The sequence below is a fragment of the Gavia stellata genome, chromosome 1, assembly GCF_030936135.1.
Source record: "Gavia stellata isolate bGavSte3 chromosome 1, bGavSte3.hap2, whole genome shotgun sequence".
Taxonomy (NCBI): Eukaryota; Metazoa; Chordata; class Aves; order Gaviiformes; family Gaviidae; genus Gavia; species Gavia stellata.
This window is the reverse complement of record NC_082594.1, coordinates 124,394,988-124,420,320: the sequence shown is the minus strand read 5'-3', so window position 1 is coordinate 124,420,320 and position 25,333 is coordinate 124,394,988. Positions and strand designations below refer to the sequence as shown.

At 41.8% G+C, this 25,333-nt stretch overlaps 1 protein-coding gene across 4 annotated transcripts; it reads left to right on the top strand.

Annotated features, from left to right (window-relative positions):
• Nucleotides 1–4,877: 4,877 nt before the first annotated feature.
• Nucleotides 4,878–24,989, top strand: TFG (trafficking from ER to golgi regulator). 4 transcript variants are annotated; one of them, XM_059817582.1, is made up of 10 exons: nucleotides 4,878–4,888; nucleotides 5,662–5,766; nucleotides 6,372–6,466; nucleotides 8,277–8,488; nucleotides 11,774–11,857; nucleotides 12,885–13,031; nucleotides 14,537–14,704; nucleotides 16,973–17,113; nucleotides 21,262–21,351; nucleotides 23,895–24,989. In XM_059817582.1, exons 4-10 carry the CDS (start codon nucleotides 8,305–8,307, stop codon nucleotides 24,281–24,283), a joined length of 1,203 nt encoding a protein of 400 aa, XP_059673565.1. In that variant the 5' UTR covers nucleotides 4,878–4,888; nucleotides 5,662–5,766; nucleotides 6,372–6,466; nucleotides 8,277–8,304; the 3' UTR covers nucleotides 24,284–24,989. The 4 variants fall into 4 exon arrangements, with proteins under 4 accessions (XP_059673565.1, XP_009805176.2, XP_059673573.1 ...); XM_009806874.2 differs by lacking the exon at nucleotides 6,372–6,466 and having other exon boundaries at nucleotides 8,280–8,488; XM_059817590.1 differs by lacking the exon at nucleotides 6,372–6,466 and having other exon boundaries at nucleotides 23,898–24,989.
• The last annotated feature ends 344 nt before the right edge of the window (nucleotides 24,990–25,333 follow it).

The window sequence follows — 25,333 nt, the reverse complement described above, 5'->3', positions numbered from 1 at the left end:
CTTTGATAAAGAAATGGATTGGAGAAGGTCTGAATCATCAGTACAAAGGTATGAAATATGAGTGGCAAAGAGTGTAATGGATGGAAAAGTCCTATCTTCCAGATCTCTTTCCTGTATTTTTAAAAGTGAAAAGATGGGGTTTTTTTGCATTGAAAATGCCCAAATTATTTCTAAATATTTTCTAATATGTATCAAAGAAGCCTCCTGAACCACGCCCATCCTCCCTCTCAAAATACTTAGTATTAAAAACATGTATCATATTCAGCTTTTTTCACTTCCGTTTCAATGTGAATAACATTTCTTATTCCTGGTTGGACTTGTTACTACTCTCCTCTAAGCAGAGACAAAGCTCTAAGCAAAGACAAATACTAGAAAAATCAAACTCCTATGACTTTTTTCTTGTCCCAGCAGAAATTGCCATTTGGAAGCCTTGCTTTTCAAGACACTAAAGAAAAAGGTGTCTTTTCAGAGGCATCCCTAACTCCAGGAAATAACTAACTACTGGTGTGCTTTAGCTAGCTCTGCATAGGTAGTTCTGTCGTATGTACTAGCATGTGTAGCTTCACTTATAAATGAAGAAAGGCAGCAGAAATCTCCAATGTCCTAGAGCAACAGAAGGTCCAGTTCCAGCAGCTCTGTGAGAGGCGTCCTTAGGAGTCCATTATTGCATCTTTAATAGAGAAAACTCAGGAAATCAGCTTCAGATTCGTTTTTCTCTCTGAGGTGGACAAGCTCCGAATGCAAGGTGGGAGGGTGGGGGGGATAGTAGCGAATGCTGGGAAGGAGAGTCTTATCAGGGCAACAACTATTTGAGGACGAACAGGCCGGCTGTGCGAGGCTGGCGGCAACTGGCAAGTTGAGTGGAATTTTACAGCCGGTTTTTCATCCCAGCACCGCCGGCACACGAGGGTCAATGCTTGCATTTCGAAACAAATCCTCTGTCACAGGGCTCTGCCTGAACCATCGTTTACTGTTGTTTCGGCCACGTCTCCCACGTTTCAGCTGCGGCTGGACGTGCCACCCCCGAGCCCCTCTGAGGGACGGGAGAAGGGGCATTACTCTTACCTCAGGGGTACGCACCAGCCAGATGACCGGCTTTTGTGTTCTGGGATGAGAGTCTGAACGGTTTTGCCCCAAGGTCTGGTAAACATCAGCTAAATCCCACCCCTCTTGGGGTGGCAGAAAACAGTGAGATGACAGTGAGGACAGCCAAGGGATCAGGCCCAGCCAGCACGGGTTCATGAGAGGCAGGTCCTGCTTGACCAACCTGATCTCCTTCTATGACCAGGTGACCCACCCAGTGGGTGAGGGAAAGGCTGTGGATGTTGTCTACCTGGACTTCAGCAAAGCCTTCGACACTGTCTCCCACAGTATTCTCCTGGAGAAGCTGGCGACTCGTGGCTTAGACAGGTGCACTCTTCGCTGGGTAAAAAACTGGCTGGATGGCCGAGCCCAGAGAGTTGTGGTGAATGGAGTTAGATACAGTTGGTGGCCGGTCACAAGCGGAGTCCCCCAGGGCTCAGTTTTGGGACCGGTCTTGTTTAATGTGTTTATCGATGATCTGGACGAGGGGATCAAGTGCACCCTCAGCAAGTTTGCAGATGACACCAAGTTGGGCAGGAGTGTTGATCTGCTGGAGGGTCGGAAGGCTCTGCAGAGAGATCTGGACAGGCTGGATGGATGGGCCCACGCCAATTGTATGAGGTTCAACAAGGCCAAGTGCCGGGTCCTGCACTTGGGTCACAACAACCCCATACAACGCTACAGGCTTGGGGACGAGTGGCTGGAAAGCTGCCTGGTGGAAAAGGACCTGGGGGTGTTGGTCGACAGCCAGCTGAATATGAGCCAGCAGTGTGCCCAGGTGGCCAAGAAGGCCAACGGCATCCTGGCCTGTATCAGAAACAGTGTGGGCAGCAGGAGTAGGGGGGTGATTGTGCCCCTGTACTCGGCACTGGTGAGGCCGCACCTCGAATGCTGTGTTCAGTTTTGGGCCCCTCACTACAAGAAGGACATTGAGGTGCTGGAGCGTGTCCAGAGAAGGGCGACGAAGCTGGTGAGGGGTCTGGAGCACAAGTCTGATGAGGAGCGGCTGAGGGAACTGGGGTTGTTCAGTCTGGAGAAGAGGAGGCTGAGGGGAGACCTCATCGCTCTCTACAATTACCTGAAAGGGGGTTGCAGAGAGGTGGGTGTTGGTCTCACCTCCCAAGTGAGTAGCGACAGGACAAGAGGAAACGGCCTCAAGTTGTGCCAGGGGAGGTTCAGGCTGGATATTAGGAAAAATTTCTTTCCTGAGAGAGTGGTGAAGCATTGGAACAGGCTGCCCAGGGAGGTGGTGGAGTCACCATCACTGGAGGTGTTCAAGGAACGTGTGGACGTGGCACTGTGGGACATGGCTTGATGGGCATGGTGGGGTTTGTTGATGGTCGGACTCGATGATCTTACAGGTCTTTTCCAACCTCAGTGGTTCTGTGGTTCTGTGACAAGCAGGGGGCGGGGGGCGGCGGCTGCTCGAGCCGGGGAGGGCGCGGCCCGGGCCGCCACAGCGCCAACGCGGCGCCACGCCTGCCCCGACACCCACCAACGGCCGCGGCTCGCGCTGCCACGCCCCCGCCAGCGCGAGGGCGGGCCCGGGCGTGCGGCGGTGCGCGCTCTCCCCCGCCCGCTGACGCGTCGAGGGAGGTGGGGTCCTCGGTGGAGCATGCGCGCTGTGGCGCCGGCCGGGCTGGCTGCTGCAGTGCGCATGCGGGTGGCTCGCGCAGGCCCGGCAGTTGCAGCCGTCGCTCCGGCCCCTTCTCTCCTCTGCCACGTACGGGTGGCGGCGGCGGCGGCCGTGCCCGGCCTCGGACGGGGCGGGGGGCCTCCACCGGCGGGACCGCGGAGAAGCCAGAGTAAGAGAGTGGGGCTGCTCGCCTCCCCCTCCCCGCCCTGTCCCCGGGGGGAGCCGTGGCCGCGTGTGTGAAGGCGGCGGGAGGGGTGGTTGGGGGTGAGCCCCCCCCCCCCCCCGCCCCCGGTTCCAGGGGCGACGCGGCCCCTGGCGGGGAGGCTGGGAGACCCCTTGCGTGCCCCCGGCCGCGCCTGAGGGAGGCTGGAACCGCCCCCCGGCCTCTTCGGCCTGGGGAATCGGGGGTGAGCGCTAGCAGAGGCCTCCCTTCCCTCCCTCCGCAAGCGGGGTGTTCCCTTGGTCACCAAGCCTCTTGCCCCTTGGGAGCCAGAGGAACTGCAGACTCCTCGTTCCCCGGCAGGGAATGGCTATGATTTCTGCTCCCCATTGGGTCGGGCCTGCCCTCATCGCAACTGGAGAAAAACGAAGAGAGCTCTTCTCCTTTCTGCTCCCCTCCTCACCCCCTAGCTATCTTGGGAAAACTCATGGCTCTGTCGAGTGGGGTTTGGGAGGCCCTGCTTGGCCCTGTTCTGTATGCTTCACCCTGTCCTTCCTTGTCCGTGTTTTGACAGAGGAAAAAGTGAAGCAGGAATGCCTGTTCATCCCTTGCTTGTTTTTCTCTGCTCCACGCAAAAAGGGTAGTGAAATCTAACATGGTTACGACATCGTGGCTGTAGAAGGGATCCTGAAGTGACTGACTTAGATTGGACAGTCACTGTCCACATGCACCATTTAGATTGGTGCATGATGTGAATAGAAAGTGAGTCAAGAGGGGAGGAGAAAATCTGTGCCTTCAAAATGCATGTGGTACACCAGGAAGGTTAGAAAGATGTCAGTGTGATTCTGATGAAACAGGAAGACATTAATGTTTTTTTCTTTGGTTGTTTTTTTTTTCCCTCAAAAAACTAGACACTGTGATTGGTTCTGTTAAAACGTTCATTAGTGTGCATTCTGGATGTCTTCTCTGAAAAACTCTCTCAAGGGAGTCATCCATTCAGCTATGTCACAGTAAGGGAAGAAAAGCTTGAATGCTATCTAATTCAATAATTAGAACATTTCACAACAGTTGCAAGCAGTTGCAGTGTTTAGAATCTGTGTCTTAAAACCTGGACACCTTCAAGCAGAGTGGAGAACAGCTGGACAAAACAAAGTGCATTTAAAGGTTTTCCTGTTACCTTTTTGTAACTGTTGGCAGACACACAGCAGATTTCTGTCAGGTAATGTTGGTAAATCAGAAGTTATAGTTCTTGAAGTACATTACAGTAGCTGGTTTCCTTACACAAATTATGCATTTGATGCGTTGAAAGGCCACAGGAGCTGAGGTGTGTTCACAAAAATGTGTATCTTTAGGAATTACAGATGAGGTTCTATTCTTGCTGTTGTCAGTTTTTAAGTAGCTTACATTGTAATGCTAAAGAAGCAAAACCAGTGCCCAGCTCTAATGTTTAAACAACATGAGATGGTAGCTTTATGAACTATCTGAGTTAAACCAAGATGCATTATCTGTATCCTGTATTTGTCCGTTGCACTAAATTTTACCTGGAGCTGTAGCAAGATGGGGGTGAAAGGGGCACCATCTTCATGCATTACTCATTTCGTAAAATGTGAGTGAGGAATCAGAAAAGTAGTCTCTTCCTCTTCACTTTCTTAGTATGCCACAACAGTCTTACCCTCTCCCTGTCAGGAGCAAGTACAGCCCTTTTTAAAGGTGAACATTTCATACCCAGGATGAGGAGAGCAGCTGCCAGCCTATGAGAACCAGAGAGGGGCTTTGTCCATTCCCTGGGGTTTGCTTCTCTCTGTTTCCATCCTGTATGTCTTGCGCCTGTCCGTTCCAGTTGACTTCCAGTTGAGTTGAAAGAGGAGAGCTGGGAAGCCCAATTTCATGTGGATGAGAGGAACCTACTTTTTCTCTCTGGTTAGCAGCAAATCATCTAAAAATCAGATCATGGATGTTTGAGATGAGCCATGTGTGCAAGAGAGACAAGGAGGAGAGTGCCAAGTAGGGTATGCACAGTTATGTTCTCCATTGGGCTGGTCTGTATACTAAAACATCATCTTGTAGCTCTGGGCATTAAGCACTTGTGTAATAAACAGATGGGCTGCATAAACTTCACGCAGCTCATCACATAGGCTTTCCAGCAGAAAAAGCACAATCTTAACCTGAATTGAGGGCAGATCACATTTTTTAAGTGGTTGTCTATTTCTGACTGTGTTTCCTTCTTGCCCAGTTTGGTGGCTCTTCCTGTGGTGAAGTGGCATTACTACTTCTTTTCTCTTGGTAGTCTGTCCTAATGCTGTGCAGTGTGTCCTTGAAGACACACTACTTAATGCCACAGAGGCTTCAGCCTTAAGCTAAGAAATGGACTTCTAGGTTTTTGTACTGCTAAATCAATTGAAGTTTATTTTCTGTAACTTAACCTGGTGTTTTAACATGGAGGCCATACAAATGAATATTTTGAGACTGTTGGGGAAGATCACTGTCCTGGAAGGGAACACATTACTGTTGGGAATTCCTACATGCCGTTACAAAATTTAGAGAAAATAAACTTCTTCTATTATGAAATTAAAACTCTTGTTTAAGATCTGTTTTCGTTGAACTTCAAACTTTACAATACTCAAAAGCGTAAATCTGATCGTGACATTATGGATAAAACAGTGACTTTTTTTAGTTGGGTATATTTGTTAAGATGTTCTCAAGTGAAAGATTGATGTGAAGTGTATAGTTCTACGGAAGTGTGACTGTAAATAAATATTTCTTGGGGTTTTTTCTGATGCAGCTTCCTGTTTTGTGGCATTGATAGTGCATGGCGGCTCATCCTAACTCTGTCCTGAAGTGAGGTGGGAAATCTGTCCAATAATCCAGCAGAAGTAAGACAGACAAGGTAATGATAAATGTATGTTTTTGGAAAGGAGGTGAAAGAAAACCTGTGGATTGATGCTGTTTTATTTTTTTATGCTTTAAATTAAAGAACAAACAAACAACTTCTGCAAAACCTTATGCTTTTACAGCCAACTTAAAATGTTAATTAGACTGAGTTGATGTGCCTACAGTCAAGACTCCTATGTTGCAAAACATGAATAATGCATTAGTGAGCATTAACAATATTATAAACTTCACTGTTTCATCATAGTGTCTCAGCAGCAACCTGGCTGTGTTAATTGCAGGTCCCTTTTCTCTGCAATTAGACTGTATCCACCTACCTCCTGCTATGTCTGATTAGGAGAATGAGAATGAGTTTTGTTCAATAGTCGCTTGTCTCTTTTTCTGGGTGTCATTGGGCTAAACAAAGCAATTTGCATGAAATGTTTGCTTTATATTAAGTTAATTACCAAAAAAGCAGAAAATTAATTGCAATCTAGAGATAGCATCGTACTACATCTTTTTAATGCAAAACACTGCCATTGAAACAGTAGAGTTAAATATATATAGGTACGTCAAGGTATGATGTATTAAAGGCTTTAGCTGAATTTCTTGTTTCTCTGGTAGGAGAGAAGTAATTTTCAATGCAGTACTTTAAAAATAGACTGACCAAAGCAGAATTCAGTTTTCTCATAAAGCACTGTGTCATAACATCGTTAAAGGTAAGGGAGAAATACCTGCATATCTCTACCAAGAATTCATTTTGCACAAGAGAACGAACAGCATGCTTGCCTGCCTGTGGCTTTGGAAATGTCAATTTTGATGTGCAGGGCTGCCTACTTTTAAGATCTCCAGTATTTGTACTTCAGATGTTAAGATAACTGCTTCTTTAATTGCTCCTCATTCCAGATCTATTGTTTTGGCCCTGTACAAAACAGTGAGGAAAGAAGGGGACATTTGACTAGCTATCTAGATCTTTTTTTTTTTTAATTCCTCTGCTCAGTAACTTCTCCATAGTTTCTGGTTTTCTTTTAAACATAAGGCCTTTCTGTGATCTCTCTTGTTAATAAACACAATCATTAAGGTCGGAAAAGACCTATAAGATCATGAAGTCCAGCCATTAACCCACAACCACCATGCCCACTAAACCATGTCCCGAAATCCTAAATCAACTTCACGCTACCACTATTCCAGGAAATCATACCAGTAAGAATCAAGAATTCTTAAGGCAGTGGTCCTCATTCTTTAACACAGCAGCCCTCAGTCCACAGCAGGCAATATGCTGCCCGCGTAGGGCCACAGGCAGTTTTATAACCTGTGGCTGTGAACAAAGATAAAACCACTATTGATGCACAGAGTGCTTTAAGGTATCCCCCACAGCATGACACTTGCTCAGTCCTGGTGTCTCTGGATTAGCCAGACTGGAGAACCACTGCTTCCGTATATTCGTTAGTAAAACAAAAGCATTTCTTACCTCATACAAAGTGATAATTTTTAAATTGTCTTACATAAAGTGTTAAAGTTATAACTCTGAAGTATATGCTGTGTGCTGCTTGGACACAAGATGGCTTTGTTGCACTTCCTTTTAAGTTGGAGCGGTTGTCCACCTCTCTAAAAGCACGGAGAGTGACTGACTATTCTGACCACGTACACTGCATAGCAAATTTGTGGCTCTGAGCCTAATGAGTAGCTAATTGTGTGGTCTGTTGAGCAGCTTTTAAAAATCTAAAATCTTGGTTAAAAAACCTCAGTCAAAATTTCAAAAAAGGAAAAAAAAAATGTATCTTCCTTTCTGGAGAGGAACCCTCAATGTGTTCTGGTCATGCATAGAATAAAACCAATGTTTAGCTCATCATTTATTTGTTCATGAAATAATGCATGATTCAACTTGATCCCCCGAGTAAAGCCACCTTACCACCTATCATCTTTGAAATAAGGTATTTTGTTCTGGCAGTCTTTTCTTAAATGAAAAAAAAAAAAAAGCCCTTTGGTTATCATAATTATGGGGGATGTAAAAATAATCTAATAAAGGTGATAATGTAACCAATATAATGTTGTAAGGCTGACAGCTTTTGCTGCAATTTCACTTTCCCTGAGAGATGTATACACGTATCTCAAAAGCAAATCCTAGGGAATTCCTTTATAGCTTTTTCCATGACAGTTTACAGCTGATACCTTACAAAAAACCCCACCCAAGTTTGAAATTCCTAAATGTTACACATATTTAAAAGCTGTCTGACTTTTAAAAAAAATCTTTGCTTTTATGTTCTGAGCACTGGGAACTGTGATTAACTGTTAATTTGAAGTGTTGGATCTTACAGAGGAGTTCTTTGCCTGTGAGCTCCGTTAATGTATCGTGCGCTTTATTGTTTGAGAAATTAGTGCATCATCGAATGTGTCCAAGAGAGGTTCTCTGGAGAGCTTCCCAATAGTAATGCTTTCCAAAGATGGAAAGCTTTAGAACAGTAATCAGATGCATTCAAATAACTAACAGTTTAGTTTTCTAAAATGTTTTTAATGTTTTGTTGCTAGCAGGTCTGCAGGAGATAAGGAATCCACCATGAACGGGCAGCTGGACTTAAGTGGGAAGCTGATCATCAAAGCTCAGCTTGGGGAAGATATTAGGAGAATTCCTATTCATAATGAAGATATCACCTATGACGAATTGGTGCTAATGATGCAAAGAGTTTTTAGAGGAAAACTTCTGAGCAATGATGAAGTCACAATAAAATATAAAGATGAAGGTAAGGTTTAATTACTACTGTTGCCCTCATACGATTTATCTATGGACAGAAACTCTGAAATTCACCTCTTCAAAATTGTCCACATTCATTGGCAAATGCAAGTGATTTCTTGTGAAATCCTTTGAATCTGACAATAGAAGCTGTATCTCTTGTGGTTATGCTGTCTTAACGTAGTATTTCCTTCAGTTTTTCTGAAATAGCAGCTATCTGAAAGTTCATTTTTTGCTGTTGCAGGAAGCTATTGCAGGTTTCTCTTCTGTCCACTCATTTAACCATTTTTTGGTGTTTTCAGTGATAAAGTGGGTTTGAAGTTGAGGAGTGAATAAACATATATGACTTAATGCAAGCTCTTACAAGACTTTGAAAACTTGATTTATGTAGTAGTAATTCTTGATTATGTTTTCCTCCATCAGTAAAGATTGGAAGAAACTTTTAATTTAACCTGAAGTATTTATTAAAAGTAATCTTCCCCCCGTGTGACAGTTTGAATCTGTTGGACGTAATAATAATAATAATCTCAATCATTAGTGCTAAACAAACGCAACATTAAGAAGGGCTTCCACAGAATGAAAAGGGCCTTGTTTGAGACGTGTAGAAGGAGAGTTGTGGTTAAGAGGGTTTTTCCTCTTTGAATGTCATTGTGGGACATGGATAAGTTACTTAATTTGGGACAGAGGGGTGGTATTCATAAAATGAAGCTGAGAATGAAGTGATAAAATCCAAACTCTCTTAGTCAGATCAAAGACTGTGATAATTATGCTGGTGTACAGTAAAAGAGCTGCATTACTGAAACATTTCAGTTTTCTTAATAGCACTAGGAAACTTTAGCACTGTCTGTGATACCTAAAATGTCAAATAACTTTTGTTCATACATCTAGGCAATAAAACTTCTCTTTGAATGACCCTGAGACAGTTTTTTCAGATTCATGAAGCTTTTGAGAGACACTGCTTATCGAAATTTATATGCAATGAAGGGCTAGTCTTGATCTCTAGTGGGAGAGAGCTCAGTGAATTTGTGGTGGTTTTGTTTTTCCTCTAACCACATAATGGATTTATTTTTTCTTTCTGGAATGAGAAAGGTGAAAGCAAATTGGTGAATGCTTTTTCAGTAGGTTACCCTCCCCTTCCTGGCACTGGTGAGGCACCACCGGAAAATACGTGCTTAGCTTTGCCCCCTGCACCCCAGGCTAAGAAGACCTGGAGAAACTGGAGAGGGTGGAGCAGGATGCGGTGAGGATGGTGAGGGGCTTAGGGCAGGTGGCCTCCAGGGAGCATTTGAGGGAGGTGGGCTTGTTCAGTGTGGTGCAGCGGAGGCTGAGGGCAGAGCTAATAGCAGCCTCTGGCTAACTGAGTGGGAGTTGCAAAGACTATTGAATCTAAACTGGTTTTGGTAGCACCAGATGGCAGCAGTCGTAAACTGCAGTTTGAGAGGTTGAGCATGAGTTTTGGCCGGGAGGGCAGTGTGTTATTGGAGCAGGTTGCCTAGTGGGGTTTTGGAGCCTCCATTGTTGGAGACTTTCCAGGCTCTACTCAGTGAAGCCATGTCTGATACTGCTATCAACCAATGTTTTTTGAGATTGTGAAAGTGCGAACAGGACATAGGATACAAAAAAATCTTTGGAGACAACAATATTTCTTTCAGCAAAATTTTAATGTCATCAGTTTGTTAGTATTTGTAAGATGTCTTGTTTGTTTTGTTGGAAAGTAACTTTGAAGACTGACAGGCATTGTTAGGTGTTATTAATGGTACTATACTAAGAAAACCTTCCATTGCAGAGGTGTTACTTGTAGTCAGGTATGACAAAATTAGCATATGTAGTTCTTCAAATTTTGAGCTTTTTTCAACTTGCCATCATGTGTTTTATGACTATTCATACTGAAGCATTCATTTATTTAAAAATTTTAACCATAACTTTTATACAGTTGGAACTTTGTCACCAATGCATAAGGAATAGCTCAGAATTTTTAGGCAGTAATCTGTAATTAAAACCATGTTTCTGTGTCTGTCCACAGAGCCTGCTTGTAACAGTGTCAGCTTTGTCCCAAGCTGTGTGTCATTTGTCTAATGCTGTTGCTTCTGAAGGTGAAGCTTCACTAGATAGTGTCTCATCTCAGTTCCCAGTCATCAAGCTGCTCTGGAAGGAAGTGGTCCTGCTATTCCTTCTTTTTCTCTCTGCCAGTACCCACGTTTTCCTGATAACGTGTTCCCACTCTTTCCTTTGCACTGCTGAATTTGTGTTCATTTAATCTATTAATAATCTGTTGAATATGTTAAAACAGCAGAAAGTTTGTCCTGCCAAAGAGAATAGTCTTTTTTTATCTGTGATCTTGTTGAGTAAGCAAAGATGTTAATGTGGATTGTCTTGACTGAGGTTAAAAGTTGTGAGAGACCACACTTAATGAGAACTTGGTATCTCTTTTGGGTATTAATAGGATTAAAGGTGTTCAGTGCTTTATGCATAGCCCTTTGTATCTTAAGAATAAAGGATCCCATACAGTTCTAATATAGTTTCTGTGACTGATGGCAAAGTGCAGATGCATTAGGATGCATCAGGATGGGAGTTCCTCTGAAATCTGACACAGAAAAATAAATGGCTAAAAGTTGAGACTTCTTGTCAAATTCCTGATTTGAGAGAAAAGTTGTCTTCTGACTACTTGGACATCTTCATTCCTATTTGTTTGTTAAGGCTGATAGGTATTTTTACTATTCACTTTTACACAGGAACTTAATAACCATTCCTTTGTTGAAAATTGGTCTTGCACCTCAGTGTTCTGAGTATAACCTGGGAAAGTGTTCTAGTAGCTTAAAATTTTCCCATGTCAGTGTACATCTGTTGTTTTTTAAAAATTGAATTGGGATTGGCTTGTGCCATCTATCTTGGTTTTCCTGTCTGTTCATGAACAGCAGAGTTTTGGAGCCACTTGGAATAGGCATATAACTTCAACTGGCAGCATTGTTCTTTCTGGTGTTGGACTTTGTGAACTCTTAGTTCTAATGTTTAATCCTGTATGTAAATGTAAAAGAATGATGAGCTATATGGAACTTTCAAAGGGCTAATGTCAGAAGGCTCCCTTTAGGAGCCAGTCATGCTTCTGTCTTACCTTCTGAGCATGCTTTTCCTGCACGCTGACTCTTGGACTAAAATAATAAACTTTTTCCAAGTGACTTCAGAATCAAATAGGGAAAGTTATTTTTGAGTAATGAAGTACCACTTCTGCCCTAGTGTGAAGTTCAGTAGTTAATAGGCTTTGCTTTTAATGTAACTTTTTCATGTTCTTTTCTAGATGGAGATCTTATAACAATTTTTGATAGCTCAGATCTTTCCTTTGCAATTCAATGCAGTAGGATACTTAAGCTGACATTGTTTGGTAAGTATAGAAGATTGTCTTTTTTTAATAATGTTTATTAAAATTCAGGTAGTGGGCTTCACTGAAGGTACTAAAAACTTTCAGTTTGTCACCTCAAAAGAATGAAATCAGTGAGTTAAAACTACTGGATTAATGCATGATATCTTTTTTCTCTCTTGACGTTTCATGTGACATCTGAACTTACAGAAACGGAAACTATTTCTTTTTATACGATTGCTTAAAGTATTTGGCATACTTATATATATGCAGTCAATGTTTTTTTCTTAAAGTTATTTTCCATGTTACCTTCCACTCTCTAGCATTTGTGGTGTTTTCTTTACAGGTGCGTGAGAAATTTAAGATGATGATTACCTTGCAGTGTTACTAGTGCACTGCTAAAAACTAACATTAATTGCTTAAAGTTGAATAGATTTTAACATTTATCCTTTGGCCTTTGTGTAAAATAGTTCTTTATTTTCAAGCTGCTATTGGTAAATTAGCATGTAGTTCCAAGGAATAGCAAGCAGCCTTTAACTTGGACACTGATCTTACTCATGAATTGCAGCGGTGTTGCATATGCTGCATTAGTTCTAAAGGCACTTTCTAAAGGGAGAGCTTTCCACAACTGAGTATGATACTTTTACTGTTCAGGGTGTACTCATGGAAATGAGTGAACAATGCAGAAACTTACTCCAGACTTTACTCTGCAGTTTTGGTACTGTGGATTATGCTTAATTGAGATTATATTAAAGGAACAGTAAGCTCTAGAATGAGTTTAGTCTGTTGTTCAAGGAACGTGTGGGCGTGGCATTGTGGGACATGGTTTAGTGGGCATGGTGGTGTTGGTTTGATGGTTGGACTTGATGATCTTACAGGTCTTTTCCAACCTTAGTGATTCTGTGACTAAACTTCGTAACTTTAAACTCCACAGAGGATGATGATGCTACAAGCAAGTAAAAGTTGGGATTTTTTTTTTATTGCAACTTTAAACCGGTTGTCAAAATGTTACTACATTACTACTTAAATTTATCTAATTGCTGTTTTGCAGTGAATGGGCAACCAAGACCCCTAGAATCTAATCAGGTGAAATACCTGCGTCGAGAGCTGATAGAACTTCGCAATAAAGTCAATCGTTTACTGGACTGTTTAGAACCACCAGCTGAACCAGGGCTTTCCACGAATCTGCCTGAAAGTGGTAGGCAGCCTGGCAAAGAATCGTTTGGTTTGATTTGCAGAGTTGTGTGCTGTTAACAAAGTGAAAAATGAAGGCTTGAATACTGGTTGTGATCATTCTTAATTGTTGCTTGATGGTTCAGAACTTAATTTTTAATGCTTCAGTTATTTCAGAGGCAGAATTTTTATTCAAATTACCTGGACTAAAGCACTAAGTTAACTTAGGAATAAAACTTCAGAGTTTCAGTTACTGTTGCAATGTATGAAAATGCTGTAACTAACACTTGTGAGTCATGATGACATTTTGAGAGGGCTTTAAGCTGAATTAATAGTTTGTTGTTGCTGAATAGTTCTTGCTCCCAGCTGAGCACTCCCACTGCTTACTTTGGGCTAGCTCTGGTGCTTATCTTGTCATGTTGCTAAGCAAGTTTGATTCACTAAAACAGTAAAAAGAGAATTCAGCAAAAATTATATCCACTTTTTTTGCCAGGTTAGGAAATTGAATCCACACATTTTGAGCTCAGACCAGCATCAGAGCTGTCTTAGGGTAAGCAGCACAAGGGTGCAGGTAGGGGTGGGAAAGGATTATCAGGGGAGGGCAAAATGGGGAAGGAAGTCTTATTCTCCTAGTTTTAAGGCATTGATCTCCTAGCTTAGGTCTGTTATACTGTAAAAACTATACCTCTGTGTGCTAAACTACAGATTTTGGGTAAGTTGGACACAGAAAATAATGACACAAAGTCATGGAGTACAGTGTTCTGAATAAAGAGATGAACCAAGAACTCAAGCCTTTCTTTTAGGAAATGCTGCTTTTGTATTTTACACTTTGAAGTTTTATTGTTTAAAAAAATCCCAGCCCCTGTTCCTACAATATAAGCAATTACTAATTTCAGTGGAATACTGTTGATTCTGGTTATAAACCATTTGGAAGGAGGTTAGGGTGGTGATCTTAGAGTGTAAACAACACTACCCAGTCTAAACCCCATCTGCACTTGTTTGTTTTTAAGAGAAAATGTAGCACTCTACTAGGTAAGGGGTTTGAGTAATTCAGTGTTACTTGTATAATTGCAAAGAGGTAAACTTCACCTGTCAGCTTAGGAAGAATTCAGGGAAAAGGGGAGAGAACAAAACAAAAACTGCAGTTGATAAAATGCGATAATAAGCTGGAACCTATCCTGTAATTTTTTTTTTTTTAGATTTTTAATTGTCTGTAGGCAAGTCATAGCAGAACAATTTGAAGGAGGAGCCTTGTACCTTTGAATTTGAGATAAAGTGATACATGATACTGATGCTCCACAGTGTCAATGTATTTTTAAGTAACTGTGCAATGAAACCTAAGCTTTGTGATTCATCCAAGTTTCAGATACATCAGTCATTCATCACTGTTACCCTAACATGAGCATTTCAGCAGTTAAAACTTTTAAAAAAACACCACAGCTATGCAATTTTAAATTTGTAGTAGTACAATATATATGTATGATGGTGTTTCGTTCTCAAGAATTAATAACTGGGTGTTTTGTTTTGTAGATACTGTAGATGGTAGGGAAGAAAAGGCTGCTGCTGCTGACTCTAATGTTAAGCCATCTACTCAAGTTATAGCAGCAAGCATGTCTGCATTTGATCCGCTGAAGAACCAGGATGAAATCAGCAAGAATGTCATGTCAGCGTTTGGCTTGACAGATGATCAGGTGTCAGGTAAGAATACGTCTTATGAAAAGGAAGGCAAAACCTGTTCATAATCCATGACTCAAATCTTGATTTGTAACAAAGCATTTGTAATTTGGATGTATTAAGCTGTGTTGTGTATTCACTATTTCTTTTCAGAATTCTAAAACTTGATATGTTAAGGTGTTGTAACTGTGTTTGCTAATATTTGTATGCAGAATGTTGACATGTTGCTGTTGGTTTTAGGATTGTGTTTTGGTTTGGAGTAGAAAATGGCTTAAAATTTTTATTTGAATTATTTAAAGCTATTGTGTAGAGTAACTTAATTGGTAACTGCCAGTGATAGAAAAACAGTATCCACTGCTCTGCCTTAGGTGTTTGATCTTGCAGTTCATATTCTTGGCTTGTGCTTCTGCAGTTTGGGTCAGTCAGAATGTTTTGTACGGCCCCGCCTTTTCTCTGTTTCATTTCAAAAGTAAATAGTGTCAATGTTTTTTTACTGTTAACAGAAAAGAGTAACATACTTGTCTGAATTATATTGATTGCTGAAGAGCTGCATGACTGTTGGCCCTACCTAGTAGTAGAATGCAAAACATAAAAACTGATAAACTGAATGCAGTCAACTTAAGACAGGCGAACTGAAGTTAGAAGAGCAAAGTAGATCATAATAGGGAGTGTGATGCAGAATATAGAGAGGTGATTTTGCGCAGAATCTGTGTGAGTCTGGCAAGCTTTAATGTAGCATTGAAGCTTGAAAATAAAACTGCTGTTGGCTAGCAGGATTTGCTGTGTACTCTCAACTTTAGAGCAAGTAAATTTTATATGATTGTGTGAAGTAATGATACAGGTGGGCAAACTAATAGCAACTGGAGCTTGTTTCTACAGTGCGGCTGCCTTGGAAAAAGTGTGGAGTGATAGGAATAGATCGGCATTCCGTGATTCCGACTGTGCAGGACCCAAAGTTGTACTGGTCCGTGGATCAGGCCTGTGGAGTGATCTCTTCCTCCATGGCACATTTTGGGTATTGTCACAGCACAGTTATTTCACAAACCAGATAAAGGTTTGATGGTACTTGGAAACTTACAGTGGGCCAGCTCTGAACAATGAAGTGATAAAGTAGAGCATGACATACAACTAGTGGAAAATTGGAGCTAATTTTTGAAGGAGTGGTTTTGTCTTTTCGTACAAAGTCTCAGTGTCAGTTAATGCTTTGATCATAGCATCAGTGATACTTCAATGTTTATGTGCCTCCATAATTCTTCTGATAGCGAACTGACTTGACCATGCTTTGAGTGTACTTCACAGAAGGTCATTTAAGCAGGATATAAGAAATCCCATTTCTAAAGCTATAATCCTGCAGTTATGTACATAAAAGCAAAACCAGAAGTAGGCAGATTTGATTCATTTTCCCCCTAATAATGAAAACGCAGTTAAGAGCTTGTTGGATGTGTATTATATTGTGTAAATATAACTTACTTAAAATTTAAAGTGAATTTGCAGCAATTCTAATACTTCAAGCATATGTTTGAAAGTAGTGTCTCATAGGTAGTGTTCATATAGCTAAGAGCTGGAAGGATCCAGGTTTAAGCTCCCTTGTTTCTAACAAAATATTTTGCATTTAATTGTACTATATTATACATGTTCACATGCATATTTCAGAACTTCTCACTAATGTAGAAAAAATCTGAATTCTCTGTTTCCATGCTTTCTTTGGGTGCTAGCTGGAATATTTTCAGAATTATCAAAGCAGACAATTGTTTTTAGACTGAAGCCTGCCATATCGTGTCCGGGAGTGCGATTTTAACACCTTCCTCAGAGGTTTTCTGTTCACATGCCGTATGACTATTGGTAAAACACTGTCGCCTGGGCCCATGTGGGCCACAGTAAAACGCTAGTGCATTTGAACAGTTTCCTGTAGCCTTTCACCTTTGTTCCAGCTGAGAAAGAATAGGTACATAGGTTCATGTTGTGTCCAAACGTAGCAAATCTTCAGTGTATGTGTGCAAGGTTAGCACTTGAAGCTGTGGAAAAAACATGTTGTCATGGAGGGTTTTATCCCACAAATGGGTTAGGTTCCTTGGAAGGATTAAATCTGAGTGACCTAGAGACAGGTGGAAAATTCCTCCAAAAAATATTTTCGAAGGAGAGTTTAGATGTGCAAATATATTTAGTTTTAGCTTGGGCGTGACACTCTCAGATGTAAATCTATGGAAAACTGGAAAACAACGTTAAAAACTTTGCAAGGGAATGGTCTTTTTTATTCAAACTCTGTTTGTATTGTATTTTGTTCTTCTCTAGGACCACCCAGTGCCCCTGCAGAAGAGCGATCGGGAACACCGGACAGCATCGCTTCCTCCTCTTCTGCAGCCCACCCCCCTGGTGTTCAGGCACAGCAGCCCCCGTACCCTGGAACGCAGCCGCAGACTGGTCAGGTGGAAGGTAAGCAGCACGTTTTTCTACTATTTAAGACACGAATGATGGTGTCTGAATCCGAGTGATCAGGAGCTATGACTTCCAATTAGCAGACCCAAAGTCGATACCAAACTACAAATTCATCTGTGTCACTATGCAGAAAAACTTTTTTCCTCATATGCTGTTCAATATAGAAACAGCAGATGGAGCAGTAGCTTTATTTAAAAGGGTAGGTGTTGTAACATGAGGAGGATTTTCATGGTTCTGTTTTCTACTTGCATGCCTGCTCACTTTACTGTAAGGCAGATTTATATATGCTGCACTTTAAAGCTATCTGAAGATCTTAGTTCGTATCATATCCTGTGTGTTGTGTCAAGCTTTCACTCAGCTAACAGTTTGTTGCTTGTCCTACTATGAATCAAAAATGTTGTTTACTCACCATTTCTATCTAACAAGAGAGCGCCATTATTGCATTGCTTCTTTATTATGTACAGCTCTGTGCTAGTCAGGTCAAACCTTGTAACTATCTCATATGCATTGTAACCCTTGAGAGCCTCAGTTGACTCTCCTTTAAAGCTTAAGGTCTTAACTCTGGTATTCAGATTCCTTTGTACTATGCCCTTTTACGTGTTATTTGACTTCTAAAAAGAAACCTATTCAGAGGTTTCCTACATTTAGGCATTTTTCTGTTGCTATTTCTAAGAGCACTGAGCCTTCAGACCTGCATAGTTCTGGATGAAACTGTCTGTGGAATGACTTGGTATTTCTACCTCCGTATGAAGTACAATATAAAGTTGTTTCTGCGTAGAAACAAGTTATAACCCTCTGCTGCTTTCTGTACTGACACAGGGTTGAGATACATGTGAGAGGCATTATTGAGGGTGATCACTGTATCCAGTCTCTTGGCATGTCTTGTCTGACAGGCATCGGTAACATTTTGATTGAGCAGAGTATTTGAGCAACTTGTAGTTAGGTATAATATTGAAGTAGGCACGAATGCTGTTGGTTGCAGTGGAGCTTCATAAAACACGTGTTTTGCTGCTTTCAGCTTTTTTTTTTCTTGCTTCTTTAAGAATTAGTCAAGTGATAGAATGACACATCAAGAGATATCTTTGTAGCTTAAAGATGTAACTGTTTGGCATTTGTGTGTGGAAGTTTTTTGGAAAAAAGTGCTTCAGGTGGTTCTGTCAGCAGCCAGAAAACTTAATATTCAAAAAATATACTTTCAGCTACTGAACTTGCATTTTACGAATTTAGTCTTTTTACTTTACTTTTACAATAAGGTATGAGGTTTTGAGTGTTGACGTTAAACTAGAACTGAAACAAAAGAAGTGAGACACTTAAAAGCACTAGCAGCACTAGGTTGGAATCCTGAATGGCTGCTAACACCAGGGAAGGGAAAAAGTACTTGTTTCAGCAAAACTCATCTTACTTGGCAAAGAAGTTGTCTAGGCTCATGTGTCAGAGTAGATGTAATGATTTTTCTAAACTTAGGTCAAGGAAAGTATAGTGCTGCCTTTTTTTTTTTTTACAAAAAAACACTGAACTGTGCTATACCTTTGCCTAAGTCCTTTTTTTGCATGTGAAAGTACAACACTAATTAGGAAGGTTTTGGTCTGTAGTTTATGTAGTTTTTATTATTGCCACTGAAATACCTTAAGTATTGATTATATGGATAATATGGATATGGATAAAATAGAATGGTTCCGTTCTTGGGAGGAGATCAGAAGTCATTATTGCACTTTGTTCATCAGAAATACTAGTGGGAGCGCTTATGCTGTGCATTGTATGCATATGGTAAATAGCAGTCTCTTACCAAAGCTGGGTAATATATGTGTGATTATCAACCTCTGAAGTTTTTTCATGAACTAAGTTGCTTTTATCTAAAGTGTTCAAAGACTGTCCTTTGGAACATGGAGTAGCTTTCCATACTTCACTGTTTGATAGCACCTCAGTCCAGTGGTAATTTGGGGACCGCTGCTGCCTGGTCCTGCTGCCTGTGTGCAGCTGAGATGAGAACCAGTGCAGGGCCATGGCCCAGCCAGAACTTTGGATATGTTTCGATGATTAGGTTTTCAACAGGATTGGCTCACACAAATGGCACTGCTGGTGCACAGCATGTTCTTGTTAGAAACTAGTTTTAAAACCAGTTTTAAAATATTAGTCCACTTCTTAACAAAACACCCCAAGCTGCGCTTCGCCCCCACCTTCCCAGTATTTTGAGGATATAAGTAAAACAGTGATGCCAATCGTGTCAATCATTCTGGTGTATCAGGAGTTATTTTTAATGGCATTCTTTGCCAATAAATGATGTTATGATGATTATAATTGGTTATTAGTTGTTGTTGTTTGTGAATACCAAGTCACCTCACCTCTGTGTGCCGATACCAATGAATGGCGTGCCTCCCTTGATGAAGTTTTAAGCCTTCAGTAGTTAGAATTAGGGAAAAGAATCTTGTGTGACTATACCTATTTGGTCTTTTTTCTGAATCAAGCTAAAATGGCTGTTTCAGTGCACAGGAACAATGGTAAATGCTGGCAGATCCTTGACTGCAATAAACACTGCTAAGTACAAAACCAGACACTGATGCCGTAGCTCATCTTGTTTTCAGAGTAAAAATCCAGTGAGAGGGAAAACTGTGTGTTTAAGGACCCGTAGGATCCCTGACTGCATTCATGGCTGTAAATTAAGAATGTTTTCGTGAGCGGCACTGGAAGACCTTTCTGCTCCTCACTAACACTTCAACCCTGGTGAAGACAGCAAGCCTTCTCAGAAAGCTTTGGGAAAACTCCATGCTGTTTCTTTCATAGCCCTTTACCTGGGCTCTCCAGCAGGTGCCAGTGTGGTCTCTCTGTTAGCCTTAGGTAATTATCCCCAGGCAGGCAGCCTCCTGGTTGGTATCCCAGAACTTCCCTGTAACAACTGAGTTTAAGAAACGGCAACCACGCGTTCTGAGTTTCTAATTCTTAATTATCAAGCTCTATCAGGCTTAAATTCTTTTCAAGCCTTGTGTTCAGCACTTTCTTCATCCCACAATAATTGCATACTAAATAATATTTTGAACGACTGCACCAATATAAAATATTTTAAACACATTAGCGTGAATGTAAAATGCTGTTGCTTTCAGCTGCAAGTAATGCAGAGAAAAGAAGAAATGAGTTCTTTCAAAGCAGGCTGCACAGGGGTCTGGGAGGACTTGGAGCAGAGCCGAGTTGCTTTTGTCTCTGTGCAGTTCAGAAGATACAGCTTACATTATATTTATGCAGTCTGCTGATCTTTGCAGAATGAATAATAGTACAGTAACACTTCATAATAGTAAAGTTTCCATGTCTGCTCCAGTTCAGCTAAGCTTTAGTTTTGGTGGGTAATTGTTTTTGTTCTTTGACTGTGCCTGTTACTAAATTGAAAAACAGCAGAAGCATAAAGCCTAAACAGGGCCCACAGGTTAAGTCTAAACAAATATTCTGCCTCTTCTTGACAAGAAATCGGAAACAGTGAATTTAGGAAAAATTAGCATTGAATTGGAATACCCAATCTTAAGAAAGCTTATTTTTGCTTTAGGGTGTATACCCTTGGGTCTCTTAAGAAAACTTGGCTTATAGCAAGTCAGATACTAAGAGATGGATGACTTATTTGTAAAATGTGGTCAGAATAAATAATGTACCATTCTGCTTACAGTACTTTGATGCAGAAATGGTCTTAAAAACCTAATACAAACAGGCAATCTGAGGCCATATTTAACTTCTGAAGTACTTTAATTTACACTGTAAGTTCTGGAGCAGTTATCAGGATGTTTAAAAAGAGTCTTGCTCTGTTACCCACCAGAGTAGCAAGAATTAAGGTGCATGGCTTCTGGCATCCCCTGAAAATGTGAAATAGTAAGCCTCATGTACCAAACTAGAGCTATTTATTCTGTTGGAGATAGATAAACATCATTTAATCTTCAGAACGGCATGGTGCAGAAACTAAAATCTGTAGATTGATTTCAGTTTGTAATTAGGTGGAACACATATTCAAACTTCACTGTGTTCAGATTTTTTTTTTAAAAAAAAGTTTTTACATGTTGTGAGAGGGTTTGTTTCTGTGATTTTTGAACTGTCGGGATGTTGTTCACTGTGTGTTTATACTATAGCTAGGGTACTGGGCTTCAACTAAATACGTTTTCAATCCATAGGTCAGATGTATCAACAGTACCAACAGCCTGGTTATCCTGCTCAGCAGCCGCAGGCTCAGCCTCAGCAACAGTACGGTATGCAGTACCCAGGTAAGTGGCTCTCTCAAACGGCGGTTTAGCTGTAGAACCTCTCCTTCGGTGCCCAACCCTGTGAGCTTCGGTTCCTGAACCTGTGGGGCAGGTCGGGGCGCTGAGCAGCCCGAGGGCCTGTGGTTCCGGTGGGAACTGGCACAATTCAAAAATAACCGGGAAGAAAACACGGTAGCTGTGTTTTTAATACATAGTTGGAGTTCTGGTATCTCAATCCTACTTGATTGTGACCAAAAGCAGACTTCAGTATTAATCAGCAGAACGCATTGTTAGAAAGGCAGGCAAAATCAATCGCCTGAAGTATGAGCAGTCTTCAGGATTAACTTCTGCAGTCTTGGGATTCTAGCAAGGAAGTGACTAAAACATCCCAATTTAGCTTCCTGAAGTATCGGAGGTACATAAAGATGGCCCCTATTTCTTGCATCTAGAATGATCTCAGTGTAGAAAATTTAGTGGTGTGAACACTGATTATAGTTGCCATTTAGTAAATCCTTAGCTATTAAAATACTGTAATTTCAGGCAAACTTCCAAGTGATAGATTTTTTCAGTTGTTGAGTGAGTCTGCTGATACCTCAAGTAAAGGTGCCAGTAGACATTTACCAGAACACTTCAGTGCACTAGTGGTTTATGTGCAGTCAAACACGAAAAGCTGGCTTTTGTGTATACCCAAAATAAACTTGACTTCAGAACTTCCAGTTACTTACTTACTTTAGAAGCAGCTGGCATCTAATAATGCATAGTATATGCTAGGAATCATCATCCAGCTAAAGTACAGGGATGAACCCGTAAGAGCAGATTCCTTAACAAATCGCAAGTTGCTTAATACTTTTAGAAAATGATACAAAGCATTTATCATTCCTGGTTTTAAACAATCTTTCTTAAACTAAACAAAAGACTCCCATACCATTACCTGACCCAGAATAGAGCCTGTATAGCCTTTTTTTTTGGTGTGCAGTATATACAGTGGGAGTGCATCAGTTGTGATGTAGATGAGAACACTTGCAGAGCTTATGAAGAAATTCCATGTTTATCTTGGATTAAGAAAAGAACCCTAGAAAACTTGGAACTGAAGGTTTGTGCCTCAGCCCTTGTGTTCCTGTGCAGTGTGTGAGAGCTGCTTGATTTGGGTCTCTAAATGGTATCTTGTTCTCTGCAGATTTCTCACCCCTGCATTTGTAATTAGAAGAAAGTGACAGACTTTCTGAAGTCTAATTTCAGAAGAAGTAACAAGCCTGTTGGAAGTAGAAGGGTCTATCTGACTTTCTTAGGCTTAAAAACTGAGGGGGGGGGGGGGGGGGGGAACAGAGTTTCCATCTGCTTTCTGGTCATATCCTACCATCATCTAATCCGCTATTTTACTGGAGGGAGTTACTGTGAAAGCTGTAGCAATGCGAGTTCTGCATTCTAATCAACCTCATCTTCAAGTAAGAATGAAACACTACCAAAAGTGATGGGGGGCTCCTCTGTTTATCGTAACTTATTTCACAATTAACCTAATCTTTCAGAAACAGTCTTTTTTTTGAGGTTCTAGTGACAGCAGCCTTTGAAGATCTTGGCTCATAGGGGTTTTTTTGTTTGTTTTGCTATTGTTCCCATGAGTGTTGTCTCCTTTCAACCCCATGTCCCCCAAGAGCAGGATCCATTCCTGCTCTTGTAGCTCTACTGGGCAACAATGTGGCTATGTACTCATGGCAGTAAAAACGGAGCCTTCAGGGGTTTGTCTCATGAGTAAATTTTCATCCCAGTTTCAAGGTGAGTTTACTCCAGTGCATTCTTCAATCCTTACTCTGTCCCTTTAGGGCTGTGCACTTGTAATAATTTGTGTGTCTGGTGTTTAATGCTGACAGGATTCCAGTCACTGGAGAGGTTTCATTGCAAGTAGCTGCAGGTGTGTTTCATGATGGATAAAAATAGCTATTTATTTCTTCATGAAAGGACTTTGTGTCATTTTAGAGTTTTCAGTAAGAGAAATTCCTTTTGGAAGCTGGTTTTATACAGAAAAATCAAGCTTGGGACATGTTTAAATGGAAGTTTTGTACTAAAGTATTCTGTTCTGTACAACTAACTTCTTCATATTTAACTCTAAAGAACTGAAAACACCTATGACTTAACCAAAGGTATGACTTATATGAAACCCTGACAATATTTTCATGACAGTTTAGTTTTGAGTTTTTATTTGGGGAAAAAGGTTGCATTTTGCCTCATTTGCCAGTAATAACTTTTTATTTTTAGTGTGACATGATGGTAAAACACTTTGTCTTTTTTTTTACTTTCTTGTCAGTCATGGGAGAACTGTTTTATACTAACTAACTATTTTCAGTGTTGCTGTGCTGCCAATGTAGTGCACCAAAGAGCAGTCAGGGTGCTTACGTGAAGGGCAGGAAAACGTGCAGTTCATTCTCGGTTTGCCTTTTCTGTGCTTACTGCATTGTTTTGTGTTTGGCCCTGTACAAAAACCCCAACAAACAAGCAAGAGGCCTTTCTGGCAGCGCCCGTGGTTCTGTGCTCTCTCTCACCCCAACTCTGCTCTTTTGCCTTCCCAGCAGGCTACAGCCAGCAGCAAGCCCCCTCGCAGCCAGCCCAGCAGTTCCCGGCCTACAGCCAGCCGGCCGCCCCGGCCCCGGCCCCGGCCCCGGCCCCGGCCGCCGCCTTCCCCGGGCAGGCGCAGCAGCTGCCGGCGCAGCAGCCCCCGCAGTACCCGGGGGGCAGCTACCCCCCGCAGCCCTACACCACGCAGACCTCCCAGCCCGCCCCCTACAGCGGCCCCCCCGGCTCCCAGGCGGCGCCCGGCGCCTACCAGCCGCGGCCCGGCTTCACCCCCCCGCCCGGCAGCACCATGACCCCCCCGCCCGGCGGGGCCAACCCCTACGCCCGCAGCCGGCCTCCCTTCAGCCCCCAGGGCTACACCCAGCCGGGGCCCGGCTACCGGTAAGGAGGGGCCGCCCAACACGACCTCGGGCCACCATCCCACCAGGCTCCAGGATTTGTGACTGAGATGCCAAAACGGTAACGAGGCGAAACTAGAGCTGTTCACTAAATTCTGCTGGGGGAGGGGAACGACCAGAGGAACCTTTCCCGCTTTAAATTGTATCTGCTTCCTCCTTTAATTTGGGGCTGGGTTGTTTTTTGGGAAACACTACCTACCTGTCTGTAAAGCGATTGATTGACATTCTAGCTTGCCGTGGTTGAAGGATATGAAGATGCTAGTTGGAAGCTTAGCCCACTTGTCAGGCTTTGTTTTTACTAATACCATGATGTACTAAATTAGATGCATTCTGGAGGAAAAACTAGATCTGATGTATTATAAATTGTAACGCTCACATGGAAAACTAATAAAAACCCTGAATCTATTCAATGCCTGATCTTGATTTTTAGAGTATAGGTAATATGAAGAAGACGACTGCATTAAGAGAAGTGTGTATGCTGGGTGCAGAGATACCAAGGTAAAGGCCAGCGGTGCTTGGGTCTGGAGGAGGAGAGGCAGAATTTTTAGGTGTGTAAATGGAAAAACATTGCACGTACAGAGTGCTTTTGCAGAGGTTACATAGCAGTAGATGGTTTTGCACTGTCTGCTCTTATAAATGCCAGGTAACCCTTCTACCAAATAATGAGTAAGAACCAATACATAAAAATCTTAGAATCCCTTCCCCATTTCACTTTAACAAGGGCAGGGGGAGAACTGGTTTATTACTAGAAAATTTAAGCCAAATCCGTATTTGTAAAAAAGAACTCTTTTAAAAAAGAACCAACTTTCCACAGGTCCTTTGCCACCCAGAAAAACTTGAGTGCAGTTCTAGTGGCTCGATTCCGAGCCAAGGAAAAGCAGATCAAGAGCTGTAACAAATTCAATAGCCCATATAACAGCAGAGGGCAAAACATTCTCCCAGTTAATATTTTCCATCTTGGGGATTCTAGGAATACATAAAAACTAACTAACTAAGTAGGGAATAAAAAAAGAAAGAAACCAAACTGGAGCGAGCTG